General features: G+C 34.5%; 1 protein-coding gene across 1 annotated transcript in view; it reads right to left on the bottom strand.

Annotated features, from left to right (window-relative positions):
* Positions 1 to 5,334: 5,334 nt before the first annotated feature.
* The window catches only part of GABRG1 (gamma-aminobutyric acid type A receptor subunit gamma1), a 71,270-nt gene continuing 65,257 nt past the window's right edge, over positions 5,335 to 11,347 (bottom strand). The window contains exon 9 of the mRNA XM_025921567.2: positions 5,335 to 9,802. Within this exon, the coding sequence (XP_025777352.1) occupies positions 9,533 to 9,802 (270 nt within the window). The 3' untranslated portion in view covers positions 5,335 to 9,532. The remainder of the gene's footprint in view (positions 9,803 to 11,347) is intronic.

Raw genomic sequence — 11,347 nt, 5'->3', positions numbered from 1 at the left:
ATTTTCTGTTTCTATGAATTTGACCACCATACATACATACCTCATAGTAATAGAATCTACAGTATTTGTGTTTTTGTCACTGGTTTATTTTACTTGGCATATTGTCCTCAAGTTTCCCCCATGGTGTAGCATGCCATATAATTTAGTCCTTTTTTAAAAGCTTAATAATATTCCATTGCATGTATATACTACATTTTCTTTATCCATTTTTCTATTGATGGTCACCGTGTTGTTTCCACCTGTTATTGTGAATAATGCTGCAATGAACATGGGTGTGCAAATAATCCATTTGGGATCCTGTTTTCAATTCTTTTGGACATAGACAGTATTGCTGGATCGTTCTGGAAGTAATTTTAATCAATAAAATAATTAAAAATATATATGTATATATATATATATTTCATTTGGAAATCTTTCCCCTGCATCCTTGTAGTTTTATGGTACAAGAATTAACCTGTGGCCTTTGACTCTCCAGTTATATGGATCCATATATATAATCTTGTTTCTCAAGATTGTCAGACTCTTAATGAAATCTTCTGCTTTTAATCCCATTCTGGACATGCATGTCCTGCTGATTCTATCCTTCAATGTCAGTGACTACAGAAGAAATGCATTTACAGTAATACTTTAGGGCTTGGCAGGGGGTATATGGAACCTGGCTGCCTAGAGAGACAGTTTTGTAGTGTGATACAGAGAACAGGCTGGGACGCCTGGGTTTAATCCTGTTTGTACTACTCATTTTCTCTGTGTCTTTGGGCAAATATCTCAAGGACCCTGTGCCTCAGCTTCCCTTTGTGTAAATTGGGGATAATAATACTAGCTACTTCTTAGGATGTTTTAAGGATTAGGCTAGTTATTATGAAGAACGTTCTTCGGATTATATCAAGTAAATATTATGTGCTAACTATAATTACTTTTCTTACTGTCATGATATTTGTTATTGCACACTCATTTTTTATTCTCAGAAGCCATTCTGTCTCATAAGTCATGATAAAAAAACATGGCTCTTAGTCCCGCCATAGTTATTCAACGGGCCACCTGCAATTTCCTATATTGATTATTTGTCAAAAGTGGTTACATTAGAATTGAACTATATGGTGTGCTCATGTTGAATCACAAATATTCAATTGTGAGAGCAGCCAATACTGTCAATACATTTTAAACTTGCACACTCATGCATGATTGAATTTTTGTAAACAATTCTATGCACAGAGTAAAAGCTCAGCATATATTATTTTCTGCTTTATGACAACTATCAAAGTCAGAAAGTATGTCACTTCATTGTAATCCTAGCAAGAAAGGAGGAAGTAGGAATATCCAGATCTAGTTGTTCTTAGTCCAGCTTCTCTTTCTCCATTCAAACTGTCAAGAAAAAAAAAATGTACAATGGAGACAAAAAATAATAAAATAATAATGTCTTATTGGAACTTGGGCAACAAATGAAAATTTAAAAAATCTAGCAAAATAGTCCTTGGTTCTTAGAGCAAATATATACTTAGAAATTTACTGCAACAATGTGCCAAAAATTTTACATGGCAATATCATAGAAAATGGAGCCAGAGAGACAGAGAAGCTTCCTGGATGCATGAGTCTAGCTTGCCAAGACATCCTGGCCCAACCATGGCTGCTGACCCTGCAGTGGGAAGCACAGACCTCAGAATTGCCTGGGGTGCCTCTACCTCTTATTTTCCAGGTAGAGAGAAAATAAATATATGACCATAAGGTGTATTAATTGTAATCAATTCTGAATCTCCCAGTTGTGTCCTCAAACGTTATTCTTGGTATTTTCCATATTCCCTTTAAATCTCTCTAGCCTTCTGCTGTCTGCTCTGTATCCCAGAAAACTGACTTGTAAGGATAATATCAAAATCGCCCTTGACCCCTGGCTTCCAGTAGGGTTTGCCAATGATGAACACTAGCAGAAAATCAGAGGGAAGAGATGCCGTGAGATTTTTATTCTACAAGTTCCCTCCAGCAAAGATGCCATGAGTTGTCAGTGTCCTTCAGCTGAAGGTCACAATGCCTGTCAAATGTCTTTTGGCCCACAGATATTTCTTTCTAGCTTCCTGCCTTTTCCCCTACCATTGGTCCTTTAGCACCAGCTCCTCCTTCTGTAATTAGTTTCAGGATTCTGGAAGATGCTTGGGAACTTTTCTAATACTTGTCCATACTTTCATAAATTATCCTTTTATTAAATCCTTCTCTGGGCGCCTGGGTGGCGCAGTCGGTTGGGCGTCCGACTTCAGCCAGGTCACGATCTCGCGGTCCGGGAGTTCGAGCCCTGCGTCAGGCTCTGGGCTGATGGCTCAGAGCCTGGAGCCTGTTTCCGATTCTGTGTCTCCCTCTCTCTCTGCCCCTCCCCCGTTCATGCTCTGTCTCTCTCTGTCCCAAAAATAAATAAACGTTGAAAAAAAAATTAAAAAAAAAATCCTTCTCACATGACACAACTCCAATATCTCATTATTCTCTTTTTGGGACCATAATGAAAAACACATCAAAAACACTGAGGTGGAGATACGTTTTCTTACAAAAAGAGAGACAGAGTTAGGGAAGATGGGTGGGATTATGCATGCTGTACAAATGGTTCAATTTCTTTTACAATATTTCTTAAATATTGTATTTATTCTTAAAATAAATATTCTTAAATTTCTTAAAATTTGGAGTTTACATTGTAACACAGAATTTATAAGAAAAAGGCTTGAGCTTGATGCGTGTTATTGACTAGATCTCCCACAGTGTCTGGTTCACTATTGTTTTGTTTGCCAAATGGAGTGCTTACTATTGGTCTCTTATATCCCATAGACTTTGCTAATGGTCAGCTGAGATCATTAATATAAAGAAGCTCGTGCAGTAAAGCAGTAGGCTAATATTAATTATTCATATTAGTGTAAAGTGAGGTTGTCAAAATGTTTATTATGAGTAATCATTTAAAAAGACAAATCAGAATGAAGAAATGTTGGCACAATAATTTGAAGGTTAGAAGCTAAAAAATAATTAAAAATCTCAATCTTAATATGAATATAAGAAAACTTTAGTGGTGTACTTGAAACAGTATTAAGAATTTGGTTTATGGTAAATGTTGAGTATGTCAACATGTAGTAGGTTACTAAAGTTTCTTATTATCTTAAAGTTTCTTATAGTATCTTAAAGAAGCTTTCCTATTTTACTCAGAATGTGCACTTTTTAACAAACTACTCCTTGTGACTATTTGAAATGTAAATTTTAATAATTGAAGTGCACATCCTGAAATGTGGAGGGAAAGTACATGAGTAATGTGCAAAGTAAATTAAATATTTATTCCAGTGAAATTATTCAGAAAGGGCTGCTTAGATTTTTAATACTGTGAAAAATGTTAAAAGCAAGATTTTATATTGACACAAACAATTTTAATGAGGAAACATACTTCATGTTGTCTCGAGAGGGAAAATATTAAAATTACTTTAAGATTTGCATTTATCACTTTTCTTTTACTTAAAGCATCTTGTGTCAATTTTAGCGGAAACAGCAATCTTCTTTCTAGATTAATCTACTTTATCTGTTTCAAATAACATTGACACAATTATGAGGAAGCATGTATTTCCATTAATAAAACAGATTTAGAGGATGTTTTTTTCACAAATTCTAAATAAGAGAACATAGCTTCGATTAGTGTCTCTTTGAGAGGAGCTGAAACTTTAAAGTACACTGGAGGGCGATTGATTGCATTTATTTCCCATAAAACTCTTTTCAGCCAAGACTATTTTCCTTTAAAATTAAAATTAAAAAGAAAATTAAGAAAAGGCCTTTTTTAAAATGTGGTCCCTTTTTAAATGCCACAAGTAAAGTTATTCAAAAATACAAGTTGGCCAACCTTCTCTGTAAAGTGCCAGAGAAAAATATTTACACTATATGGGCCACTTGGTTTCTGTTACAGCTACCTACCTCTGCTATTACAGTGTAAATGTAACTGTAGATGATATGTACACGGATGGGAAAGGCTGTGTTCAAATCACCAGTGCTGTGACCCTCGTCTGCCAACTCCTTTTCTAAAAAGTCAGTACTCTGTATTATATTTGACTGGATGGCCGGAGACTTTTTCAGAACACTTTCAGTACATATTTCAAACATTTCAGCCGAAATGAAGTTCACATTAGAAATAACAAATAAGCTGATGAAGATCATGCTCCTACTAAATTATAGGGTATTTCTGTGCTTTGAAGAAGTGAGTGGCTGTGCTTTAGATCTAAACTCCTCTTTGGAGAAGGAAACCCGCTCTAGTGTTGGAATATGAACAACCATTTTGTCATCAGAGTAGTTCCATGTAATTGAAAGATAAAGGTCCCTGCATTTAACTTCAGGTTACAGTATGAATCTAATATTCTTAGCTTGTTTTTCCCATCTATGAAATAGAGCTCTTTGCTGTGAATACTATATTATTAACATATAATGCTTGAAGTTCCAGACAATGGCAGGTGCTCAGGTAACATTAAATCGTCCTCCATCTTTGGGCACCTGTTGGGATGAGCACCGGGTGTTGTACGGAAACCAATTTGACAATAAATTTAATATTTAAAATAAAATAAAATAAAATTTAAATAACGGAAAAGAAGCTTTAAAAAAAATCCTCCTCCATCTTCTTCAGCATTTTATGGAAACAGCATTGGACCTGAAGGAAGACTCATAAAAAAAAAACCTTCAAAAAAATAAAAAAGTACTGGACCATGGTGGCAGAGAACAGAGGACTGCAAGATGCAGCAGGAAATACCCGCTTTGCTGATTTTCTGGCTTTTAATTTTCCTGCACTATTTCCTCAAATAACATAAGACATTCTCATAACATGGGATATTTGGAAAGGCCTGGGTATCAATCCATGCAATATATATTGCTCTCACTGACTCACCTGGGGAAGCATACCAGGCAGTTCATATTAGGGTGAAGTCACAAGTTGTTTAGAAGAATCCAGAAATTCATAGCCTTTGCAGTGAAAAGCATGCATAAATACGAGCTCTCCTTATCTACTTTTTTAAAGTTCAATTCATTTTCAGAACTCTCTATCAAAGGGAAACCCTTACATTTAATTTCCTAATTGGAAAAATATGAAACATTGATCAGAAATTAATTTCATTGCTAAAGTCATGATTATATACTATAAAACAATAAAGGGATGTATCTGTATGAAAACTATTTTTATAAAACACATTTTAAGAGAAAGTAACTTTTTTTTATTACAAGTTACTGACTTTTTTTTTGCGCTTAGGATCATGAAAGCACACAATACTTTGAAAAGTTGACATAACTTTGCCTTACATTCACAAAATGCTCCCCAAAATGATAAAGCAGAGACAGACAACAGGAGCCATTACAACCACAAGCCATAAAACTTTTATTATATGGAGTGACTGCATACACTTAATGGATTCAAATAGCTGTTATTACAGGAACTTACTGAAATCCAAACTATTTCCATTTAGGTCAGCCATGTCTGTAAATCTGTTAATTAGTCCTTTCTGCTTAATTGCATTATAATTATCACAGGCTTATCTTAACTATTCACATTCAAACTATTCATGGTCCAGGTACATGTCATTGTCCAACAATAAAAATGTATTTATTCATTTTGAGACAAACATTTCAGAAATTGAGAATACAAATCAACTTCCTGGATTTGTCTGGTCCTACAGCAGCCTAGTTCTATTCCCCGTTTTCCTCCATTCTTTGTCCGAATACATTTTTTTTTCCTCAGAAAGAAGAGAAAATTATCTGAAGAGAAATCCCTTTTAATGAGAAACAGATTTAAATAATAACAATAATAATAAATCTTAGTAGACCTTCTTTGTGATATGTACTTCAGGGATTATTCTTGTTCTTCATCCCTAATATGGTAAAAACATAGATCAATAGAAAAAAATGACATTTGATTAAAATGTTTAAAGGAACAGCAAACAAGATTGTAATGCATCCTTGTAGTGTCTTAGTATCTATTTACATATCCGTACTCTTCAATACAGGACCCCTGCTCCCCTCACAAACACACGGTGTCACTCTGTTAATGTTGCCTGTTAATTACAGCTTCATGTCTCCATTTGTCCTTCCTTACTTAGGGGCTATCTTCCCCCTCCTCCCCTGAATGTCTATCCCCGCAGTAGTAACCTTCATCCTCCCTCACCTCATGTTTTATAGCTGCTTTAGAACTGGCTTTGGCTTTTCCTACTCCAAACATCAGACCCTGGTAAGATGAAACTTCTGCAGTATTAATACTGTCTCTTGTACTTAGGTATCTTTGTGAACTCTCCATGAATTTAGAATGTCATGCAGCCTCCTGAGATTTGTATTCTTGCCCCTTTACCATAGGGCCCGACCTAGCTTTGTAGCCTCATCTTTAATTGTCTACGTATGCATCTTAACTTTCAATGAAAATGGAAGTTTTAATTGAGTTGGTTACTCAACTGGAGAGTGTGATCTACAGTTACCCATACCTACTGACATAGTTCATTCGCAATTCCCATCTCTAGAAAGTTTCCCAGTTACCCTCCCTCCCTTAAATTATGTAACTAATCCTCTCATATATGTTTCTTGGTAGTTCATCTTTATACCTTCCCCATTGTATCTAAATCAGGACCTTGACAATAGAAAGTGCTGCATAAACATTTTGAATTAGGTTATGTCACTTCTAAAATGCAAACACAAAAGAGGCACAACTGACCTTGTATTTACTAGAACCATGTCAATTGTGTCTGAAAACTCCATCTGGAATGCTTTTGACGGTGATTTGGTAATGGTTTCTGTGACTTTACAGTGGCTTGTCAAGGGCTCCATAACAGTCAACAATATTGACTTGGAATACAATTTCACATTTTACAATTATGGGCCCCTTGATGTGAGAGTACTATCAATCATTCTTCTTCTTCTTCTTTTTTTTAATGTTTATTTATTTTTGAGAGAGAGGCAGAGTGCAAGCAGGGAAGGGGCAGAGAGAGAGGAAGACACAAAATCCGAAGCAGGCTCTAGGCTGTCAGATCAGAGCCCAGTGCGGGTCTCAAAACTCAGGAATTGTGAAATCATGACCTGAGCTGAAGTCTGACGCTTAACTGAGCCACCCAGGAGCCCCCGAAAATTGTTTTTCAAGATGGTCAAACTTCCTGGAGGAAGAGACCGTCAGAAATTAGACTGCATTTGCTTTGAAAATAAGTTCGTCCCGAATTCTTGTAAAAAGAGACTAGCTGCATCTTCCTCTTTTTATTCTCATTTTTAGAAATAACAAGATTTGTACACCTTTCTGATCTACATATTTAAATCAAACTGCTCAAAATGCCACTTGCTTTGAAAGCAAAGTGCTTGTTTCCATGATATATACAATGAATGTATATAGTAAAGCATCTTTCATATTTTCATCAATTTTATTTCCACTTCTTAATATTGCCAACATTTGAAGCCAAGTTCATGGAACACCAATGAGAACATCCAAGCTATTTATATTAAGCATTTTAAAGTATTTTAAAATACAGTCATGCTCAGATAGAGTTGAGGAATCCCAGAATTAAAATTGCCTTCATGAAAATGAACAGGTTATAGCTTAATACACAGAAATAGCCATAGTACATTTTAGTGAAGTGTTTTATTCTCCATGGATAGTTCATTTTTCATTTATCCATAAATGAATGTTCACATTAAGAATATCCATCAATACTCAACGTTATAAAAATGAACGCGTGAATAATTTGTACGTGAATATATACATGGCCAAAGTTTAATTTGGCTCTCCATTCAAAAAAGGTAGTGTCGGTGGATATTTTGGGCATTACCAGTCAATTCATGCTTACTTTTTTTTCAGAGGTTTATAATCAAAGTAAAAAAAAAAATCTGATTTAGCTAAGGAACACACAATGAAATGTATTTAGATTTAAAAAAACTATATATTCTAAAAAGATAAGTATAACCATGTCAAAGCCTCACTCATGTATTCACTAACCAGTTGGGGGAATTTCTGTACTAAAAACTAGTGTCAAATGCACAGGTGTGAGCTTCCTCCACATTCCGTAGGCTAGGCTTTGATCACAGCACTCTTTATCCTCATACTTGCTCCTGGCAATGGAAACTATTTTTAAAGGTTATTACCAAGATCACTTTGGTGATTTCCCCCCAAATTAGATGAATGAGTATGGAGTTCTTAATAAACAACTGATATGCCAAACTATTTACAAGAATGTAATGATTAAAGCCTAAATTTAACTCTCCTCTTCATGAAAGAGGCATTTGGGAAACTATTAACCAACAGGCTTTACACTACAGTGAGGCTTTCTCTGCTTTTATCTCTAAGAAGTTAGAGGGCTCCTGCACTCATGTTCCTTAGAGATGCCTATAATAGAATTTTACTTTTAACATGATTTTTGAGCTTGCTTTCATTTTTTAAAAAAGAGAACATCATAACAATTTATAACAAAGATGTAAAACTGACAGGAGCCAAACGTAGGAGCTGGGAAAGACAATATATGACACGCACCTAAAACTATATTTCTAGAATGTTTTTAGTCCGGCAATTATTAATGATACATATTTAAGCCCATATCCTCAATATGAACTGTTACTCACTTTGTTACATAATAATTCTTTATCCACAATAAGTATATACAAGCACTATTCTTCAACGTTTTGTTAATTTAGAGAATGCAATGCTTTTGTAGAGCATAAAGAAAAAAATCAATTCTTTCTGTATTTAATTTCAGTCTTGGTAGATCCAAACATTTCAGTGTTAACTTCTTCATACTTCATAAATGCTGTGAGGCAGAGAATAAAATGATAAGTGTAACATTTTATTTTCCCCTTGTATTTAAAAGAAATGACCTTGGTGGTTTCCATCCTAGTTGGTAAATCACCAAAACTAAATGTAACTAGAGTTCTATTTAATATTGTGTCAGGAAATGGACTTGACTAAAATACAGATTAAAAACTGGTCTTATAATAAGGTAAAAACTGGCCTTTTCTTCTAATTTAATTTGTTCTTGGGAGTAAAACATCTGGATAGAAATGCCAGGAAATCATGGTTTTCACTAGCTCTATTGAAAACAGGGCATACAAATAAAAAGTAAGAGAAAAATGAAAATAACAATATTTTCCAAGCAAAAAATTACTATATAAACATTAGGCATGAGATTATGCTCCCATTACAAAAAGGGACAGATTATATTTAAATATAATATTATTAAAATAATTAAAGTAATCCATCTTTAACATATGAATCACAGAACTTAACAAATTCAAAATCCTAATGGGATATAAGTAAAATAAATAAGATTAAAGTAAAAATATATAATAGTATTTTATATACTGAATTTTGCAACTAATTTATTTTACATACATTTAAGTAAATTAATATGAAAGCTGCTACTTTATTTACCTTTGAAGCCATAGAATGGTTCAATAGTTTTACATTTTAATAGTTTTAATTTTACATTGGTTTCCTGCATTTTAAATTTAAAACTTCCTGTTACTGAAGTGCAGTAGATTTTATCAGATTTAGTTAAACTTCTTATGGTTTTTGCCTAGTGAACAGAATTTATAAATAAAGGTAGCCAACCCAATAAACCAAATTGAATAGGGCAAAAGCTGTTGGGAAAAATATTCGAGAATAGGAGTCAATTTTGGCAATGCGTATGTGTATCCTTCCTTCCCTCCATGATCCTGTTCTGCAGTCTTCAAAGCAGCAGAAGAAACTGGCACAATCTTTGCCCTCCAAACACTGGTACCCATAATCCTCTTCTCCATGTGGCAGAGAAATGCTATTCATTGGAATCAGAGTGGATCCAGGATGGAGTCCAGGGGACATCTGAGTAAAATAATAAATGAGTTTTTCAGAAAAAAAAAATCTCATAAAGAAAGATCAGTTTGGCTCCTCAAGGCAAACTCTGCAATAAAAATAATCTTAGTTTTTAGAAATCAGAGAGGTGTTCAATCCTAACGCGTTTTTAGATTATAATTTACTTTGTAACACATAACTTAATATTATTATACATTCCAAAGACCTTTCAGGGAAAAAAAATGCTCAAATGTGCAATATATTGTATACCTTTAGAAAACTGGCCCACCAAAATATTGTTAACCATGAATCTAATTCTAAAACAAAAATATATATTTTACACTAAAACCTTTATAATTCTCTAAGCGTCTGTTTGCTACTATTATATTACATAATTTATTTATTTTGGTGATAATGAGAGCAAATAGCAAAGATGGAATTTTGATAATGCAGAAAAGCTTTGAAGAACTGTGAATGAATAAAAAAAGACATGGACAGGGTTTGTAGTAGAGGATAAGTGCAAGGCATCATATTTGGAAGAAACAACATGCAGGAGTTAAAAACTCAGGTTTTTGTTTGAGAACAACTGTGTCCAAAATTTAGTACATTCTACCAATATAGCTAGCCTCATAGTTGGAATTATATCAGCACCTGATTTTTGTGATGGCTGTGATGAGTATATTACATGACTTATTTAAATGATAAGTGCTCCATCTTGCCCACTTATAGCAGCTACTTTTATCAGGATCATGTGGGACCCATATCAAATTAATTTTTTATGATACCAGGTTCCGAATAATACTTATATAATAAAAAAATTTTTAATATTTAAAAATCAAGCAAGTCCAGGATACTGTGAGACATTAAAGCAATCACGTTGGAGTCAGACAGGTTTGGTCAACAATTCCATTTCTGCCCAGCAGAGTTATGTCACCTCGAACAGGAAGTGTTAGTGCTCTTCCTTCTGTCTCCGTGTCTTCTGCTGTACAAAAGTCACAGTAGTACACAGATCCATTTGGTGATTAAATGAGATGATGTGCATAAAGCACAAAGCAAAATATGAAACATACAAGTATTCAGCTGCCAATAGGTAATCTTATTGCCATTGCTAGTGTTGATGCCTGTGGGAGACATATCACAATTTGGTATAAAAGACGTGCTAACCAACAATAACAGTAACAACAACAACATGGACCTTATAAAAAATGTTACTGGAGGGGCACCTGGATGGCTCAGTCAGTTGAGCTTCTGACTTCGGCTCAGGTCATGATCTCCTGGTTTGTGAGTTTGAGCCCCCAATAGGCTCTGTGCTGACAGCTCAGAGCCTAGACCCTGCTTTGGATTCTGTGTCTCCCCCTCTCTCTGCCCCTCCCCTGCTCATGCTCTTTCTCTCCCTGTCTCTCAATAATAAATAATGTCAAAAATTTTTTTTAATGTTACTGGGAAAAAAATTAATGAACCCTTGAATAAAACAGCAATTAAAATATTAATGAAGATTCCAGTTTCCATAACTCTTCCTTCAGAACTTCTCCATATTTAGGGACTATCTTAAAATGTGAATCCTACAACTTGTAA

Source organism: Puma concolor, chromosome B1 (genome assembly GCF_028749965.1).
Source record: "Puma concolor isolate L17-30 chromosome B1, mPumCon1.1.hap2, whole genome shotgun sequence".
NCBI classification, from domain to species: domain Eukaryota; kingdom Metazoa; phylum Chordata; class Mammalia; order Carnivora; family Felidae; genus Puma; species Puma concolor.
Note: the sequence above shows the minus strand (reverse complement) of the source record. Positions and strands in the feature narration are given on the sequence as shown.